This window comes from Anser cygnoides, chromosome 3 (assembly GCF_040182565.1).
Source record: "Anser cygnoides isolate HZ-2024a breed goose chromosome 3, Taihu_goose_T2T_genome, whole genome shotgun sequence".
Classification (NCBI taxonomy): Eukaryota; Metazoa; Chordata; class Aves; order Anseriformes; family Anatidae; genus Anser; species Anser cygnoides.
Genome location: NC_089875.1, coordinates 14812995 through 14833283, shown reverse-complemented (window position 1 = coordinate 14833283; position 20289 = coordinate 14812995). Strand labels below are relative to the sequence as shown.

General features: G+C 44.6%; 1 protein-coding gene across 4 annotated transcripts in view; it reads left to right on the top strand.

Annotated features, from left to right (window-relative positions):
* The window catches only part of SYNDIG1 (synapse differentiation inducing 1), a 70966-nt gene that overhangs the window by 5562 nt on the left and 45115 nt on the right, over positions 1–20289 (top strand). For all 4 annotated transcript variants that reach the window (XR_010830063.1, XM_066993529.1, XM_066993531.1 and 1 more), the window contains exons 2-3: positions 7684–8253; positions 20026–20163. Coding sequence is in view for 3 of the 4 variants with exons in the window: in XM_066993529.1 (XP_066849630.1) it covers positions 7774–8253; positions 20026–20163 (618 nt within the window). In the remaining variant the exon portion in view is untranslated. The remainder of the gene's footprint in view (positions 1–7683; positions 8254–20025; positions 20164–20289) is intronic.

Genomic DNA, 20289 nt, shown 5'->3' with positions numbered 1-20289 from the left:
GAGGCAAATTGAACTAAAAGCAAGTTCATTCAATTAAAAATAAATAAATGAAACATTACAGTTAATTTTGGCTAATACAAGATGCTCCCATCTGCTCAAAAAAAAATATTTTCTTGCAGGGGGAACATTTTATATTTTAGGTCAACATGAGGTAATTCCACCTGTTTCCCCTCTGTTCTTTGGTTTAGCTGCTGAATCAAGCAATCAATTATTCAGGCAGACCTAATATGCATATTGTAATTGTTTCCACATTTAAATATACCTCTGGACAGGCAATCAAGAGACCTGGATTTTATTTCCAGCTCTGCTACTGTGTTTGACATGACCTTGGGCATCTCATTGCACCCTGACTCCCTCCTTTTTAGGGCAGGATAGGCCTGTGTCTCACAGTGGATTTGCTGCATATTGGTAATACTAAAATAGCATGGAGGTCTTTTTACTTCTACCGTTAGCAATTAAACATTTAGCTATCACTAATGCATGCATACCTAATTCCCCCAGTGTGAGTTAGTTGCATTGCTTTATGAAACTCCCTGTAGTTTACTTAATAGGTCAAAAGGAATTTCAGCTGTTGAAGTAGCAGCATTTTCTTAAAACAAAAACTATTATAATGAGCCCAGCTAGATCAAAAAGAAAAATACAGGTGGGAAAGGATTTTTTTTCCTTCCTTTCCTTAAATATTTTACTTTGAAATCAGCTCTCCAGATTCATGGTGATTTCTCTCAAACAAAAGGTCCATAAGTGCTGCTGTAATTTCTAGATGTTTGAAATACCTTAAACCATGATGAAGCCTATGCAGTATGCATAAAAAAACAAACAAACAAACAAAAAAACCACCCTCACCCCTGAAAGATTGCACTAGGAAACCTGTAGCCTCCAAACCTCTCCATGTGGTTTTTGTCAGGCTGCAGGTCTCACTATTTGCAGCTCTTCAAGATAGATTTCTACCCTCTCCTTTCTCTGTGCTGGCAGTGTGGGAACTAGCATCAAACCCAACAGAACTTTGTGGACTCCAGTAGTCATGAGGCAGCAGCAGTTTCTGGTGACAGAGGTCTGCAAGGTGTTGTTATCGTCCCTTCTGGCCATGCAGGCATTAGGTTTGGAGTCACTGAGGGGTTAGCAGGAAGGTGCAGGAGCAGTGGTGTCTTCTTGGGAGCAGGGGAAACAGGTGGGAATCTGCTAGGAACAGGGAGATTTGGATAATAAGGTAACTCAGGTTGAAGGAACCACAGGTAGTCTCTAATCTTACCTCTGTCTTAAAGCAGGGTCTTCTCTGGGTCACAAGTTTCTCAGATCTTCATCCAGCTGGGTCTTAAAAATCTCCAAGGATGGAGACTACAACCTCCATGGACAGCCTTTTCCCATGCTTGACTCCCTTCATGGTGAAAAGGTTGGTCCTTATATCCAGGAAAGACTAGTGCAGAGGAACACAAGCTCTTTGAGCCCTTCCTCCTAGCTGGATCAGAGGAGAATGGCAGGGGCATGGCCATAAGCCTTGGAAGCGGATGGGGATTCCAGCATCAGGATGTCTTGCCTTCCTCTGCAAGCTTTCCTGCCCACAAACCACGTATTTGAGCTGATGCTGTCTCTCCTGGCCAGGCAAGACCTTGAGGTTGTGGTTCTGCCCAGATAAATGTCTTTCTGATCTGGGGTCTGGAGCTTTTCTGCATTAGTCTTGTTTTCCAGAGGTAACTGAGCTGGTTGTTCACACAGACCTTTTGGTACCTGGTAGGGTGCTCCCAAAAGCTGAAACAACCTGAGGCTGTGTGAGAGCTGCATGGAGGGGAGAGCCCCATGGAGGCTGGAAGACAACAGCATCCACTGGGTTACAGAAGAAAGAAAGAGCTTTGGGATGGTGGGCACTATCAGAGTTGGCTGACACTCCTTGTCTGACAGAGCCTGGGGCACAGCTCTTCTCTCCTTACCCTCTCTGCAGCTTGTATTTTTCTGCCTCACACCCTTTGCTTAATTAGTTTGTCAGCCACTGTCATCAGAGGAGCCTGCAGAACAGCCAGCAGAGCACAGCCTTCACTGCAGCTACCGTAGCTGGGCTCTGCTGTGACACAAGTGATAGCTTAATAAACCACAGCTTTGCAGATGAGATATCCTGGCACAGGTTACAGCTTCTTATTAAAACAAGAAAGAAGGAGAGAGGGGAACAAAAAGAAAAAAGAAAAAAAGAAATGCAAGAAATTGAGAAAAAATGAAGGTTTAAATAATGAATAGCTCCACTTTTAGTGCCAGAGACCTGGGTAAAAATTTCTAATCCCCAAGGAAAAAAATAGATCGAAGTTTGATCTAGTATTTGTCAATAGCTTGAACTTGGTTTTCCCTTCTGGTTCCAGCCTCAAGTCTGAAAGTGCAGAATTATTTCTGGTTAGCCTGCGCACCAGTGAGTGATTTGTGGGAAGAAATTCAAACCGTGTGAAGACAAATGAAACCTGAATCAAACCAGTTAAATTAACTCTGCATCTTGGAGCAGATTGAACAGCTCTCTTATTTAAAGGGCTCTGATGAGTTTCATTTTCCTGTCAGCATCATTTTGAGGCCTCGCTGAGGTCCTACACAATGAGAGTGGCTCTCTTTTTGCTTTGAGTGTTGGCTCCCTGCGGAGAAGACATCCTCTGATTGCCTCAGGTTGTCTATCAGAGGATGTCTGCTCAGTCGCGCTGCCATCCGGGATCCTCCAGGCTGCAGCTTGGCCTGGAAATTGGGGCAGTCTTCATTTTAGCACCTGCCTGTGAGTTGTGAACATGTGAGCCTGGAGCAGGTCAGGCCAGGAAAAGCCCTTAATGAAAGGATGGTGACTGATCGGCCTCCCCTCCAAGGAGGCCCTGCAGGCAGAGTACAGGCTCTGAGCCTTTTGCCCCCAAGCATCATTCACAACCACGTGCCCTTGTCCCTTGCTCCTCCAGCTGAACCTGGAGGACTCACAACACTTTCTTCACTTACCTGAAGGTTAGTATTAAGTTGAAAGGGTCTCACTTGTGGATTGCAGGTGTATTGTTGCTCTACAGAGAGACTGCTTGCCTGACTGTCCTATGCACCTTGCATAACTGCAATTAATTTCTCCCAAGAAATATTGTCAGGTAGGTGAAATGAATTCCAGGCCATAAGTCTAATTCTCCTACCAACACCAGGATAACAGCAGGCAACAATGGCCTTGGAAGTGTGATTTAACTCTCTTCAGCCAATGGTTCAGGAGAGAAAAGCCCAGAAATGGTTCGCTTTTATCAGTGAAGACATGAGATTTCATTTGTGGCTGACAACACTTAATCCTGTTTTCTTATTGATAAAGAATCTCTGGGCACCTCAACAGTTTCTCAGTTTCCCCAGACAGCCATTGACCTTGTTTTGGCTGTGCATCAAAATGCACTGGCAATCAAGGTGTTATTGATTTAAACCTAATGGCCAGCCACTCAGGAATTTCACCTGGAAAAGAAAAATCAATGCCCCATTGTTATTAATTATTATTATTATTATTATTATCATTAGCTATTAAGGTAGTATAATGAAAAGGCACAAGAATCTCACCATTTCCTCACCTCTAAGCCACACACTTGCAGGGCTGAGACATTGGGTCAAGCTCTGGAAAGGTAGCCAGCCAGCTACGGATTGAAGTGACAGTTTTCCTTGACTGCATGCTGCCATCCACACCTCTCTTTGCTGACCTTCCCCGAGGCATATGCAAGCTGCACAGCTATGCAGGGCCCTGGAGAGAATGCCCTGAGCAATGCATTAGCCCTCTTACTGGAGCAGCTCTGTGTAGGAAGGATGTTTCCTGTCTTGTCCTTGCTTCATTTCAGATGTTTTCTTTCCATCCTCCCCAATCCCAAGTGGAAAGTGTCACTCAGAATCTGCAAGATTGGCTTACAAGACTGGTTTAGATGCGCAGCAGGTAGGCGCTGGCCAGATAAATGCTTAGATCCGTGGAAGGACTAAGCAAACACCACCTGCTCTGTCCTATCTACTAAACGAGGCAGGCCTGGATCCACCTTATCGTCCACAAGCTGAATGGTCCAACATCAACTGTGTCCAGGCCACTAAAGTCTCTTACTTACCCAAACAAGATGGTTCTGCCCTTCGTACCTCTCAGAAACATCCATGGCACTTATTTACTGCTGGTTGGGTATTGCCTGGGAGAGGGCACAGGCTGAAGCCGGGCTGTTGGGCGTGATAACACTTTGGTGGTGTGGGTGATGAGGGAGCATGTATCATAGCTGCCTTTAGGTCCTTGGGATAGTAGAGATATCAGCTGTAGAATCCCAAATATATCATAAGCAGTCCTGGTTCAGGACTTTACAAAATCATATCTGTTGGCACTCCACAGACTTTGGAGCCAAATTATCTTTTCCAGTGTTGTTGAGTCTTCATCTTCCTTTTAACAGCCAATTGGAAAGGCAGCTGGGAAAGCGATTGGAAAGGGAGCAAGGGGTGGCTCGGGACAGTCCTAAATCCTGACAACATCAACATCCTTTTGACTTCCTTAAGCGCTCCTGGGTCTCATGTCAGTTGGTCATGCCGAAGCATTTTTCCCTGTGGCCTCTCTTTATTTTTCTCCTCTTCTTCCTGAGGAGTGTGGAAAGGACCAAAGGATGGCTTTTGTTTCCAACGACTTTGGACCTTTGCCATGTAAGACAGCTTTAAGGAGGTGGGAGCGAACCTTCCTCATAATCCAACCCTTTCAAAATGACCTCTCAAAAATTACATGAGGAACATATATTAGTCTGCACACCAGACAGCCCTGGTGTCACTATTTGTGCAGAGCCTCATTTGCACGAATTCGAAGCAAGCATTTTCCATGAAGACAGTATAGCTGTCAATGAAATGCCTGGGGTGAGACCTGCATTTCCAGAGCCAAGCATTATCTGGATGATACACGAGTGTAGAGGCAACATGAAGGGAATCTGACAGTGCAGCTCAAAGGCATGAGATAAAGCTGCTTTAAAATGGCATTTTCCCAAGTGCTACTCAAACCAGACAAGACACATTTGTTGGAATGATGTGAGTGCACCAAGAAGCAAGACCTGGCCCACGCTTTGCTGCAGTCATTGATGCAGTGACCAAATTATTGACCCTTTCATTTGTTTCTCTGGGAGGGTATCTATTTGGTTTGTACATCTTCTTCCCATTCCTGCTACATCTGTGGCAGAATTGTAGAGTATTTCTGCTGACCATCTCTGTTTGCTTGGACTAATGCCAGAGCTAAGAATGCCTCTAAGACAGTTTGCAGTTTTGGGTGAAGTCTCTCTGACTTCAGTGGGGCCAACAGTTTATGTCACGTGTCAGGGAGCCTTGCACATTTTTCAGGCTGGCTCAGGGGGAACTGAGCAAAGCCTTGTGACAACTTACTCATTAATCGCCGAGTTTTTCTCAGCTCCTGCCTCTGGCGATGTGCTTTCCTTTTGTTTCTCTGGGAGGGGAGGGTGGAAGAAGGGGAATGATTACGTGCAAACAGTTAGAGAGATGACAGAAAGATCCCCTTAGCAAATGACCCCACCAAACCTGGGTAAAGCAGCAGGTATTCCCCAACTCAAATTGTGTCAGGGTCCCACTGTGCCTCTGGAGCCTAAACAATGAAATTGGGACTGCTCGGTAACCTACAGGAGACTGTGCATGTTGGCAGTGTTTATGGGACCATGATGCTTGCAGAGCAGTGGATGGAAGATGGTATTTCTGCAAGGACCAGTCCTAAGGCACGTGTGACATGTTGGCCTCCCCATCTACTCTCTTCTTGCTTCCTCCAAAAGCAGCTTCACCTTACACCACCATGTCCGTGTTGGCACAAGCTGTTACTCAGTGTCACCCTACTGTGAGTGGAAAGAGGGCACAGTCCTCTGTTCATTTAGCACAGACGTAGTTTCATATGGAAAGGAGTTTTCCTTGGAAAGGCAGAGTACCTGCTGTCAATCTTAGCTGCTGCAAAGGGATTTAGGTCTTTCCTTTGGTGAAACTGAGTCCAAGCTTCCAAACTAATTTGCAAATCGTTTCAATTTTGCCAGCATGTTCCCCAGGTTTGGGGCTGAGAGAAGCACAGCGTAAATTCCACAGCATCCCACCATCATATATTTTCACTTGTGCAGCTTTCCTGACAGCTCATTTAGAACAAATTCTGAACTATTTGCCAACTCATTAAAATGGGTTTTCTACATGTTAAAACAAGTGCTTTCTTGCACATTAAATGAGTTTCTTACTTCATTCCTAGTGTAAGAGCAGAAGACCAGCTCTTAGGGGTTTAAATATCTCTTGTAAGCCAAAAGGGAGACAGAAAATTTTTGAAGGCTAAAATTTTATAGAGGAAATACATTTAGTTTTTTCTAGCCATTGCTTTGTTAGAAGGTCTCTGATATAAAGGAGAAATAGAGAGAAAGCATCAAGTAAAAATAATACATGTGTATGTTTGTTTGCAATTCTTGTTTTCCTCCAAGCAGCACTTTGGGGACAGGTAGTCCTACCTTAACAATTTAACAAGTGTATTTGAACCTTAAAAAGTGTATTTGAAGGCAGAAACATTTCACGTGATTCCTGTGCAACATTTCATGTGATTCCTATGCTTGGGCCCAGAAACAAAATCCTGAGCTCATTGCTGCCGTGATGCGTACAACCATATTTCAAAAAGCTTATTCCTTTGGCTGCACCTGAGCAGAAGAGGTGTCCTGGTGAGAAAGTATTTGGTCCGGGGAAAAGTACTTTTAGCCTTCTGAGCTATCCCTTTGATTTCTTATACCTTTGTGCAAGCCACACAAAACAGAGCCAGGTTGGTGAGCTGATGAGACAGACAGCAATTGTTTTTCCTGTGCAAAAGGAGGTGACCAGGTCCTGGGGCTCAAGCAGTTGTGCCCCTGTTTGGTGAATCAGGATGGGGCTGCTCATGCTGAGCAGCCTCGTCACAGCCCTTTGATCTGTCACCATTGGACAGTCTCAGAGGCGTTGGAAGAAGTAGCACACCCAGAGCAGTGCTGGGGATTTGAGGTCCTGTCCAGAGGAGGTTTAATTCATCTGGGTCAGATCTGATCTCACCTTCAGGTGTTGTTTTTTTTCAGTCAATTTAAGGAGAGCTGTCTCCTTTTTGCTTCAGCTGTATTTTCAAAGGGTAGCAAAGCACTTGCCAAGGGTGAAAGGTAGCTGAAGAGACTGACAGCTGAGCACACCAGCTGCCTGCCCTTTGTAATTGCAGCTTTCCAAGAACTGAAAACGGTTCTTTTATCTTTTATCTTTGTTTAGTTTTGGTGTGTGTGTGTTTTTTTTTTTAAACCTCACTTCTCAGAGCCTTTAGAGGAAGGGCACATTATCTTCAGAATGACAGTGGCATGAATGACGGGTGGGGATGGAGGGGGCATCATTGCCCTTCTCTAACAGGGCCCACCATTCATCTGAGACATCTCAGGAAGTTCTCTATGACCACACACTATCATCTGCTCCTGTTCACCTCATGGCTTTTTTTGTTATTGGTGGTTTTATTTTGTTTTGTTTTGTTTTGTTTTTGTTGTTTTGTTTTATTTATTTTATTTTATTTTACTTATTGTCTTTCCAAGTGGAGATATATTTGAAAAGCTAGGTGCGTGCATACGTGAGGCTGTATTTCCTTCTGAGATAATACTAAAGACAAGCAAATTTGGGTGCCTTCATATGCCATTCACTGCTTATGTCCTCACTTTGGTATCTATTTCCTTTCTTCTTCAGGAAAATGGGGGTCACTGCCCCAGTGTGACCCATCTCTAAGGTACAACAAAACACAGACTGCCCGCCCCTCTCCCTCCGACACCTCCCAGTATGGATGGCTTGATTGAGCAAAACAGCGTGCTGATGCACAATAAGATCGCCGAAGCCGGGAAAAGGAACGGTTTAATTAACACAAGGAACTTGGTAGCAGAGAGCCGAGATGGTCTGGTCTCCGTCTACCCAACCCCGCAGTACCAGAGCCACCGAGCGGGGAGCCTTTCCTCTCCGAGCTGCCTGGAGAACGGCAGGAGCGACCCCGTGCAGCAGCTCCTGGATCCCAACATGCTGCAGCAGACGGTGGAGTCCCACTACCGGCCCAACATCATCCTCTACTCAGAGAACGTGCTGCGCTCGTGGGGCGAGAGCATCGGCTCGGAGTGCTGCGAAACCACCTTCATCGAGGACCGCTCCCCCACCAAGGACAGCCTGGAGTATCCGGACAGCAAGTTCATCGACCTCTCGGCAGATGACATCAAGATTCACACCCTCTCCTACGATGTGGAGGAGGAGGAGGATTTCCAGGAACTAGAGGTCAGATGTCACTCGGGATCTTTGGGGAAGGCTTGGGGGGGAGAACATAAAGGGCTTAAGTGCACAGCTTCTGAGTTCTGGTCTTCTTGGGATCAGATGTATTGCTCTCTCCTCCATCCAGGACAGTGAGCATTTGCTCATCTTTATTTGTTGGGTAAGGTCCCAACTCTGTGGATATTCCCAGTGAATGGGCTGATCACAAAGTGAAGAAGACCCATGTGCTTAAATGCAGGTAACGCTGGGGCCAGGAGCATCTGTCCACAGCTTGTCTTACTCAGCAGACCAACATCGTCTGATACTTTCTCCTGACTTGAGCTGGGTATAGAGCTGATAGTTTTGCTTACTGGCTCAAACAAGAAGCATGTCTCTTTGTGAAAACAAAACCAGAAGTCTCTGGGTTTCTAGCCACAATGAATCCCATGCGTTTGAAAAAGATTTTTTTCTGATGGAGCGAAACACTTCATTACACCCCAAATGTGATGTTTTCTTTCACTAGGTTCCTGTGCTTCATTGATTGCTCACATGAAAGTAATATAAATTTTGTTCTCCAAATGGGGTACTCTATGGAAATCAACTTCATTCTTTCTTAAATGATGCATTTTTAACTTTAGAAAATCTCTGGCTATTTGGCTGAAACCAGCTGCCCAAAGGTAGCGTAGATTTTTACTGGCCAGTGTATGTGGGAATGGAGGGTGTTCATGATGCTGCTAATTACAAAAGTTTTTCCACTATTGATCATAGGCTCCTAACCTAGCAAAGACCTTTTGGCAGTCTGGAGCAAAGGCATAGCTTCAACCTGAATGTCCAAGATGAGATCTAGAGATTATTTTCTCATGTTCTCTCTTGCAGGGTTTTTCTCCATTGAGACCTAACAAGTCCTAAAACTTCTATTTTCACCTCCTGTAATACCAGTGTCTCACCCTGCACAGGGGCAACTCAACAAGAGCCTGACTGTTTTATTCTCCTTTTTCTCTGTATTGCTAAGGTATAGAGAGAGAGGTGTTTTTCCTGGTGTGTGCCAGTAACGTAGTATTCAATACCTCCACAGGGAGACAAGAAGTTTCTCTCCGGGGCCCATGATGGTGCTAGCTCAAATCGCACCCTTCTGCAGCATTTCAAAGGGGCTGTGGGAAACCTCATTTTTTATAAAATCGTAATAAAAGGTCTAGATGCTGCCTTTTTGCCCTAGATTCTGTCATGCAGCAGTTGTGATGCAAGTGACTGCAGCAGGCAGTAATTGCCTAATGGTGTTATTGACACATCTGGCCTGACATTGAGGCAGAAAAAAATAAAAGACTACCTCCTGTCAATCCAAATCCAGCAAGGCTTTCTTTAGCTAGAATGGGCTAAAAAAAGACCAGGGAAATATGCAGAAAAACAACAACAACAACAAAATATTTTGTACCAAGAATATTTTGCCATTTCTTGGTGGGATTTTTAAGTGCCTTTGCAATGTAGGGCATTCTATCCATTGGCACCACAGGAGCCTGGATCAGCTTTGCAGAGAAAACACTCGTTGCCAGAAAATCACCTGTAAAACTGGAGATCTGGGGAAAAGCACTTCACCTTCCTCCTCCCAAGATCTCCAGGAGAGAAAGGAGAGAGTTTGTCTCCCCATGACTTTGCAAATGCTTGTAACATGCTGCAACAGTGTGTGCATCGTTTTCCCAGGGTTCTCCTTCCTGTCCTTCTGTGTTACTGTGCTCGTAAACAAAGAGGTGTAAGGATGCCCTTCCCTGGGCTTAATTAGTACAGAGGTTTGCTAGAGATATAGCTGCATGTGCTGAGACTCCAGGAAAAAAAAAAAAAGTATTTGAAGACAGCAGTCACCAAGTGGAGGAATGAACCATACTAGATCTTTAACTACGTAAAAAAAAAAATTGCCTATCTGTCCAAATGAGAAATACAGCATCTGAATCATGCAGCATGAGTCTGGCCCAGTAGAAAGCTTTTTTTTTTCCCCACCAGTTACTGACAAGAAGAAAATGCATTTTTAAATTACTAATACACCCAAAGTAGGGTGGAGAGGTTTAGTAGAAGGACTGGGAGCAAAAGTTAGGAGAACAGCAAGAGAGGATAATATAGGAGAGGTGCAAGCTTCTGCTTCCACACTGAGAGACTCAAAGAGATTTTTTTTCTCAAATTTTGTTTCCAGGATGAACGGCACATTTCTGAGTATCTTGCCACATTGACTGTCATGCCACAGCTCATGGAGGGATGGGAGATGCATAGCCTAAGAACAGATCAGAGTTTAGTTCTTCTAAGGCTTTTTTGTCTTTATACATCTGCTTTGGCACTTCCTTCTGGGGGAAAAAAATAGCATCAGCTACAACAAAACACTAACAACATTTCCCTTTTGTAAACTTTAGTAAAGAGGGAAGCTTCATGCAGAAGAGCTGTTGTCTTTTGGTCTCTTGGAGATGGGAGCTAACTCCTTGCCATGCATATCCCGGCAAGGAAAGTGGATTGTCAACACAGGCATCTCAGTAAAATGTCTTCTGGGAGACAGAACAACCCTGGGGTTGTGAGTTTTTTCCTTTCTGGCCTTGCTCACATCTCTCTGACACTGCCTGTGTTAGTGCAAAGCACCTGCCTCAGGGGTTTCAGGACTGGATATTTAGTTTCTTGGAAATGTGGAAAAATCTAACTCATCCTCTTGTAATGAGCCCCACCGTGTAATACTTAGCTGGAGTCTGTGGACACATGACAGGAACAGCTTTTATGCACCCTGCTGGTCAGTGTGTTCCTGCCAATGTTTTGTTTTTGAAGAGAGTCAGGCTTTTGACAAGCAGAAAGATTGTTGTTTTCTTGAAGAAAACTTTGCCACAGCTGAATGTACTGGGAAAAGCCAGCTGTTTTGACTGACAGCGATGTGGTTTCGGTTTGAAGAGCTGACCCAACAGGCTGCGGAGGTTGCTGCTCTGCTGCCTGTCATCCCCTTCAGGATGGGTTTCACCAGACCATCAATATCTTCAACAACTTGCCTACAAGGAGACATCTTCTTCCTTCTCCAGGTGCAGCGAATTTGAAAAATCCTGGGAGATATAGTGGAGGATCAGGAGATGTCCAAAGCAGGGGTGCTGGCATTCGCTGCAACAATGCAGCTGTATTTAACTTTGGCATTTCTTTACCAGAAGTGTGTCTCAGGTCCTGGCATAACATTATACGGAAATCACAATTTTCTGGAGGAAAAAACATCTCTGCAACAGCTCTCATTAGCATATCCAGCCCCACTTTGCTCCAGCAATTACCAGGCATGAAAGCAGAAGGCTGTGCATTCTGTCAAAGCTTTAAACTTCTCCTTTCTGTGCCCATCCCCGAAATCGAATGATTCCCTATTTAGGTATCTCTGGAACGCTTATAAATATCTTATGAGTTCTTTATGCCACAACTAATGGACAGACAACTTGTCAAATGTGGTGGCAGTGAAATATTACATGTGCTCCTAGCTGAAATACTCTCCTGTTAGAGTTCATGTGTAAATGCAGTGCCATCCAGAAACATCATTTGTCATATTACACTCCTGCTACTCTTCCTCCTAGCCCCTAGATAGATGGCTTATTTAGAGGAATCCAAGCTATTGATGGCAGAAAATTGAATTATTCATATGTGTCGCATAAAAGAATACATCTGAGTTCTCTCTTAAAACCTTTTTTCCCAGCGAAGTCTGACACAGTCTCTGCAAAGCGAAATAAATAGAATGTTCTGGGGAGTGAAAGAAGAAAAGAAATGTAATGCTTTCAAGCTAAAACTTCCTTTTTTTTTTTCTTTTCTCCCTGTGAATTGCTGGATGCTGCTGTGAAAACCCATCCCTTTGACATGAGCATAAAAGTGTAGAGACAGAAGGTGGATCCTAAACCATGTCCTGTTCCATCTAACTGCTCTGCACAGCATGCCCAAGCACCTCCCATCTCTGTGTCTTCTGCAATGTAAAGAGAAGGCCATGGAGGTGGTTTATGCAAGGGAACCCCCGACATGCATGTCTTCTCACAAAGCTGCCAGCTTGCAGGGTCTTGGACTATCCTGCATCATGATGAGAAGAGATGAGCTGTTGCGTCCTGAGCCTCCCCTGGGACCAGAAATCCAGAAAGTCTCCACCCCCTGGAGAAGAACCGTGGAAGGACTGCATGAAACTGAGTCTCAGAACAGTGGTAGATATGTTTCGGTGTAAATAAATGGAAACTAATATGTTTACAGAAAAGTAATCTAATCTATGTGGACTTGGTGCTGAGCTTCTAACTGTGAGCTGCAGCTCAGGAAAGAAACTGAGAAGAGATTACTTGTCAGTTCTCTGAAGTTTCAGAGCACCGTGTGCAGGTCAAGCCAATAAGACAAGAAAATTTTGGATGTCATAAAGAACACCACCGATGACAAGACAGGGCACCGGCAGCATTTTGCTGCTGTATAAAAGCTCACTGCAACCCACTATCTACATGGCATTTGTATTTGTGGTCCTCACTTCTTAATGACGTAGTGGAGATAGGAAAAGGTAACAAAAATGATCAAGAGGAAGCTGCAGCCTCCTTACAGAAAGCGATGAGAAATGTTGGGACTCTCCATTTTGTAGAGGAGAAAGCCGAGGGAGGTATGAGCCTCTTGGATGCACAAGATCATGAAGGTGAAGGACAAGGGGAATGCAGACCTGCTGCTCAGCAAACCTGCAGTAGTAGAAGCTGGGGAAACTTGAGAGAAACTTGAGAGAACTATTGAGAGATTGCCTTAACACAGATATCTTAAAATTGTTCTTCACATACGGGGCAGTGAACACTTGGTGAACTTGCTGTCATAGGAGGTAGTGGTGGAGGAACAGCAAGTTCAAAAAGGATTAGACTGATTTATGGAAAACGGATCCATAAAAAGCTATTAAAAGCAATTGGCACGGTTTTTCTTTCTAATATCTTGAACAACAGTTGTGGATGCTGGGAGAGCACAAGGGATGGGCTGCAAAGTGTCCAGGTTTATGTGAGCTCCCTGCACAGCAATGTCCTGCTGCTTCTGTCAGGGGCCGAGCACAGGGATCAACGGACCTGACCCCATAGGACACGCTTTATGCCTCCGTGTTCCTTCACAGGCACATTATTAACATGTTACACGAGAGATTACACTTCATTTGCATTTGATTTATTTTCTTCCCTTAGAGGAGAAGCCACTGGAGTCTGGAGATACTGAGCCCTGCCAAGGGATATTAACCTTTAATAGCCAGCCCTAGGTGAGGGGAGCATGGCTGGGAAGTCACGTCCAGCAGTCTCCAAGTGCCCTTCTATGAATCTTGCTTATGGCAGCCTGGTCCCAGAGCAATTCTCTTTCTCATCATCACTTCCCTGAGTTGCTGGACTGACACTGTACAGGCCTCCAGCCCCTAAGCAGCAGGAGCTGTGGGTGGGCCGCACGCTGTCACTAGCAGAAGGTGGGGATGGGGCACACATCCCTGAGGAGCGGAGCACTAAGAAAGCTGTGTCAGCTGCAAAGCAAAAAGGGGACAGCTGTGGAGGGTCACTTCCCCTCTAGCTTGAGCTGTGTAATGCTACTTTTTCAGTTAAAGTGCCACACATGTGCCTTCCCAGTGAACTCACTGGGGTTCTGGATGGAAGCCCCTGTCACTCACACAAAGATCAGGGATATTTACTTCATGGCTGTTATTACTGCTCTCAAAAAGGAGTGTGATTTAGGAGACTATGGCAGCTGGCCCGGTCCTGTATGGATTTGTTTATGGCTTTCTGCAGTAATCGCCTTCCAGAGGCAATGTGTTGAGTGTAAGTTAAAGATGAGCTACAGACAGACTGGCTGTAGGTGTCCAGAGAGCATCACAAGGTAGTTGAACAAAATTCAGGAGGAAGAATGGGCTTGGACATCTGCACCAAGGTTTGTTTTTGTTTTTTCTCCTGTAACATTTTGGCATTGTGAGGGGATTTATAAAAAGCTTTCTAAGTAAGGGGTGACACCTGCAAGCCCATTCTGGAAGGCTGGCTGCTTGACTGGCAAGGCATTTTAGACTGGGAGTTGAGGAAGCAAGAGGAATTTGCACCAACCAGGTGAGGGTTTGTGGACTACAGAACATTTAAATACCTTTAAAATTGAATGGGAGCAAGTGGAAAACTCAAAATGGTAAAAGTAAATGAAATAAACAGGCAAATAAATAAGTAAATAAATATTACACTGACATGCCAAAGAATCCTTGATGGCAACAGGCTTTAGAGACATCACCCATTAAGAAAGCATCAGCCAGATGATGCTCAGCGACAAGTGCATTGAGGAAGAACGGTGATAGACTACAGCCCTTGCTGGGAGAGCTACCTTCCAGCATGCTGCCTTCACCATCTGCTGCAGTGAGGTCAACACAGACTGCTTGCTGAAGAGCAAAGGGATGGAGAGCACTGGTCAGAATAGGGCCTCATGTTTAACCACATTACCAAACCAGGCATTGCGAGGAGGGAAACAGAGCACACATTATCTTACAGTTGCATCATGTTGGTCCTTGCCAAAGCCTGACCACAGGACCATCTGGATCTGAAGCAGAACACACATGTCCATACCAGAAATCAGTTTTGTATGCAGTCTGTGTGTTACTGAATCGGTTGCTTTGAAGGACAAAAAAAAAAAAAAAAAGAGTCATGCCAAAAGGGCTGTTTCCTGCAAGTCCATCAAAGATTGCAGGCAGCTGTGTTTCACAGCAGACCTCGTTGTCTGACTTCACCAATGTGACCAGCATTTAGCTGCTGGAAAGAACTACGTGACCATCAGGTCCAGCCTCCAGTATGTCACAGACAGCCCATGGCAGGCTGCCTGGAGAGCCTTTGTTTGCTCGTAATGTCTCGGCTGAGGTAAAGCACATAGCTTTTAGGGATAGCTAGCTTCAATTTAAAAAAGGTCTTTGTGTAATAGAAAATCCATTACAACTGCAGAAAAGTGTTCATCACCATCTCTGTTAAAAATCTGCACCTTGTGTCTGCTCTTCCTCTGTTCCGCTTTCAGTCACTGGGGTTTCTTATGATTTTCTGCCAAACAACAGAGCTGTCTGATCAGAAATTATCTACTCACAGAGGCACTTAGAGATTGTGATGAAATTGCATCTTAAAGCTATCTTACAAGTGAAGTTGGCCTTTTTACCTTCTTCCTGGGTGAAAGATTTCCTGCGGCATGATGCACATGGGTTTTTGATTCTGAATCTTTTTGAATTCTGAATCTTCTGAATCCTTTTGATTCTGAATGCCTTGCACTGTGCCGAGTGATTTCTGCTTCCAAATTTGACTGATTGATTGACTTCTGCTCCTAGTCATTTGGGGAATGCCAGAAGCACCCCCCTTGAATGTAGAACTCAAGGTTGAATGGGAATCAGATTGTCCAGCACCCAAATTCCAGCTCTGCAAAATCCCACAAACTCCGTGTCTGGGAAGTAGATACCTCCCTTCTCCCAACAAAGTTTATTTCTCCTACTCATCCTTCATTACATTCAGTTTCTGCAACAATCTGCTTTATGTCCTGCCCACATCACTTATGTCTAATGAAGTGTAGGGCTGCAGAGGTGTGCACCATTTAGAAATGTGGGCATAAGAGAGAGTCAAAGAGCTGGTGTGGGGGAGTCCCATCTGGAGGAAAGGGAAAGGGAAAGGGAAAGGGAAAGGGAAAGGGAAAGGGAAAGGGAAAGGGAAAGGGAAAGGGAAAGGGAAGGAAGGGAAAGGGAAGGGAAAGGGAAGGGAAGGGAAAGGAAAGGAAAGGAAAGGAAAGGAAAGGAAAGGAAAGGAAAGGAAAGGAAAGGAAAGGAAAGGAAAGGAAAGGAAAGGAAAGGAAAGGAAAGGAAAGGAAAGGAAAGGAAAGGAAAGGAAAGGAAAGGAAAGGAAAGGAAAGGAAAGGAAAGGAAAGGAAAGGAAAGGAAAGGAAAGGAAAGGAAAGGAAAGGAAAGGAGAAAAAGAGCTGCTTTCCTTCTTTGTCATTCTGTGTCATGCTGTGCTTTCTGCAGGATTTCATGCCCTGGGGAGATGTCCTCTGGGGCCTGTTCTGGCAACTCCAATATTGCCATCACTCTTGAAATCACCTCTTTCTCTTAACAGCCATGAAAATGCTTGTGGATAAACTGAAACTGGAGACTGCTTTATCCTGTGCTCTCTTTTCAGCTAAACTCCAAGCTTGTTGGCAAGGGACACACAGCAATAGTCAGTCAGGATGAGGAGGGTTGGTGTCATTGTAATAACTGTTTTTGCTACAAAGGATCCACTGAAAGCAGAAAGTCCCTACTGTGTGCTCAGCAACCTCAGAGATCATTTGTCATTTCTGCTACAGGGCTGTTTGCACAGGTATTTGTTCGTACAGCAGCATCTCGCATGGGCTGCAGAGAGCAGCGCATTTGGCAAGGGGAGTGACTGTGGACCTTGCAGAGATTACACATGCAAGCATAAAGATGTGTCTCCAAGACAAAGCCTGACTTCAAGTGGAAAGATGCTGCTTTCTGTAAATATTCTCTGCATGTCGTGGTTAAAAGTTGTTGCACCGTTACAATGTAAGTCGCTGGAACTGGTGGTCAGGTCTGAAAAGGAGTGAATCCCTCAAAATCCTGAAAAGACGGTCAGCTGTTGCTGCTGATGCTTGATGAGCCACGGTCATCCTGTCTCTTGTCACTTACTGCATTGCAGCTGCCTCAGGTTGTATTTTACTTTGTTTCCATCCCAAGGTTTTAGTAGCATCATGAAGACGGTGATGACTTTTGTTTGAGGAGCTTTGTTCAAAGAAGATAACTTGGTCATGTCTTTAGCACCTCAGTAATAAGCCTGGAGTTACTGGGAGTTGCCACAAGAGTAACAATTAGGGATCTCTTCGCTACTGATGAACAAAACATCACCTCAAGCAAGAAAGGAATGCTCTTTGCCAAGTATTTTTTTTCTTTTGGTTACACAAGTTTTAATTTCATTGCTTACTCTTTGGCTGTAGTATGTATTGGTGGTGGTACTGTAGCAAGGAAAAAAAAAATGATATTCAGATTGCTTATTCTCATCTAGACCAATATTAAGTAAAGAAAAGCTTGTCTGTGCAGTTTTGCTCACCACCCAAACTTTGAAAATTAGTTATTTTATTCTCTAGCTTCTGCAAGAGTTAAAAGCTTTCAGTCAGATTAGTGTGATTATGATGTAGTAAGTACTATGTAAGTTTATGAAGAGGCTGTTAAACATGAAAGGAGCAATGCTGTGGACAAGAATATTCCTGATTATGCAGGATTAGTCAGTTAACCCAAAGCGATTATAACTGGTGACAGAAATTCTGATCTCTCAGCAACTCTAGTATCCAGCACATCAGCACCAGTGTGCAGCCCTTGTGAAATCACGACCAAGTGAAGACAGTCAGCCAGATTGTCAAAAGCTTCCCCATGTTAAAAACGTTTCTGGATAGGAAAGATGTCTAGATAACCTCAGGCTTGTTGGTGGGGGGGCACATTATAAGAGAAAATTAGAACATTAGCCAGGAATGCTTGCTTGGAGGAAAAAGCATTTATCCAGAAGGGGCAAGAGATACGTTTTTTTACATTCTCTGATCAGAATTGTTGTCACCCTTGGTGAGTGACAGTAAGATCGTCTACTCCAATATAAATACTACAGGGACTTCACCCATCAAAGCAGCATTCACAGCACAAATCTACAGTTCAATTAGTACATTTCTATAGCAACTTCATCTTTCCCAACAAGAGTTTTTATGTTATCATAATTAAGAAAACTTCTGCTATTATACTCTTGCAATCTAACAGCCACATCTCAAGTTTGCATGGAAACTGTCTAACGTGTCATGATTTCACCACCCTGAGAATGCTTTCTAAAAAGCAGCAAAACTGATAATTTTATGGTTCATCATTTGATCAAAGTTATCTAGAGATTCTTAGCCACATTTCATCTTGATCTACAACAAAAGGCAATTTGAAATACCAGACAGGTAGTCTCCACAGATACAATATCAGCACACTACTCAGCCAACAACTGGGTAATCAAAAGCATTTTCCATTTTATCTTCCCTGTCATGAAATTCAGGTAAGGGCACTGTTTCAAGAGACAGTTTCAGCAATGATGTGGATTTTCTTCCTCCCCCTCCCTCCTTTTACTCTCGAAATGAAAGATTATTGATATTAAAAGTGACTTACACACCCTGTTCTGAAAATTGAAGCAGAAAGGTAAGTAACCAAGCTCAAAAGCTGTACAACAGCATCAACAGATGTCCTTTCAGAAGCAGGACTTTATTGAGTTTGGGCCAAATAGAGCTTTGTCATTTATGCTAGGTTATCAAGGCTCCCAAAACAGGCTGGGGTGTCCCACAGAGTTGTTTTGCACATGCAGGTGTTCCTGTGCACCACAGTCTCAGAGCATGGGGACATGTCCCTCCCACAGCCCAGGCCTCTCTGGTCTGTGGCCGGTGTTTGCTAGCAATTCCTCTGGAAGTGGTCTGTCCATCTTAGCAAGCAATGGGTCAGCTCACCTGTCTGGTTCCCAAATGAGTTGGTTCAGGAAGTAAATGCTTTATCTGATGCTAAGCCTTTCAAATATGATTAGGCTGCCTGTGTTTTCTGGGTCCTTCTTAATCATGGCTCACTAGTAGTCGGCTGTCATTTAGAAACTTACCTCTTTGCATATGATTTCATTTTCATCTTGGACACCTAGCAGTCTGTTCAGGAATTTCTAGGTTATAACTCACTGGTGGAAGAATATCAGTTTAGCACTCATTTTGGCTAAAAGGCCAGTCACAGGACCCATGCACAGGACAAGTTTCTAAATATGACATCTTTCAGTGTCTTTATTTCATTAAGTACTGCACAGCATTTCTCCTACAATCAGTAAAGAACAAGCAACCCCAGAAGATTTTTGAGAAGATTTTCAGCCACCTCATCTCAGACTGGAGGTGCTTCCAGGGTGACTTAAAAACTTTGTGGGACCCTTCTTGCACCAAAACTCTTACTCCAAATTCTGGAATAACCACAGCCTCAGTGCCTGTTGTTGCATGTGGACTCCCTGCATGTGAGGAAGAAGCAACCAGAGAGCAGGCTCTCTTCTATCTCTCTTCTATCCAAAATCTCTGATCATTTCTCATTTCTTGCCTTCTAGTTCACGGGAGAGTGGTGGAGGCTGTGAAATAAGGAGTGGGGAATCCCCTGGTATTAGTAAGGAGGACACCAGTGCTGTTCATGCAGTAGGAGAGAACAAGAGGACTGACTGTGGCACGGGGCTGGGGGTGCTTTCACCAAGCTTTCATGATGGCAGAGCAGATCCAATCCCAACCTACAACTTTCAGATATAACACCATACCTCTGAGCTGTGCTCCCACTTCACTCCTGTTTAATCTGGGGGTAGATGAAAGGGTTTCAGCCTCTCAGCCTCCCCTCAGGCTGCTGCTAAAGCAGGAGATTCATTCTTTTGTGACCACTTCTGGAGGGCAGGGAGGGGGATGTGCCATGGCCACAGTGTCCACTCCTACATGTCACCATCACGAGTGAACACTGCAGGAGGACATGCCAACTCCTGTGGTCCTGTCACTGTTGGGCCATAACAGAGCAGAATGGGTGCACAGACCCTGAAGAACAGGGTGCTAATGCCCCCAGAAGTGGCCCTGTGCATGGTAGGGAACCCAGGGTGGGACACCAGAAGCCTCCACCATGAGTGCTGGAGGCCTGTCTTCCAGGAAACGCCCTGGGGTGACTGGTGAGAGTTTTATGGGCAGATGATCACGGCCTTGGCCCATGGTGGAGGAGAAATAATGATATAACTAGCCAGCACTTCTACATTTCTCTCTCCCTTGCTATTCCAGAGCGATTACTCAAGTGACACCGAAAGCGAAGACAATTTCCTGATGATGCCACCAAGAGACCATCTCGGCCTCACTGTGTTCTCCATGCTCTGCTGTTTCTGGCCTCTGGGAATTGCTGCCTTTTACCTGTCTCATGAGGTAATGCTAAAGTATATCCTGCTAATTATTAATTTTGCATCCACAAAGTAGCTATTATCCCTCACTGGCAAGGAAAGTTCACCAAGACACGCATGTGGTCAAGACACCCTCTCAGGGTGGTGGGAG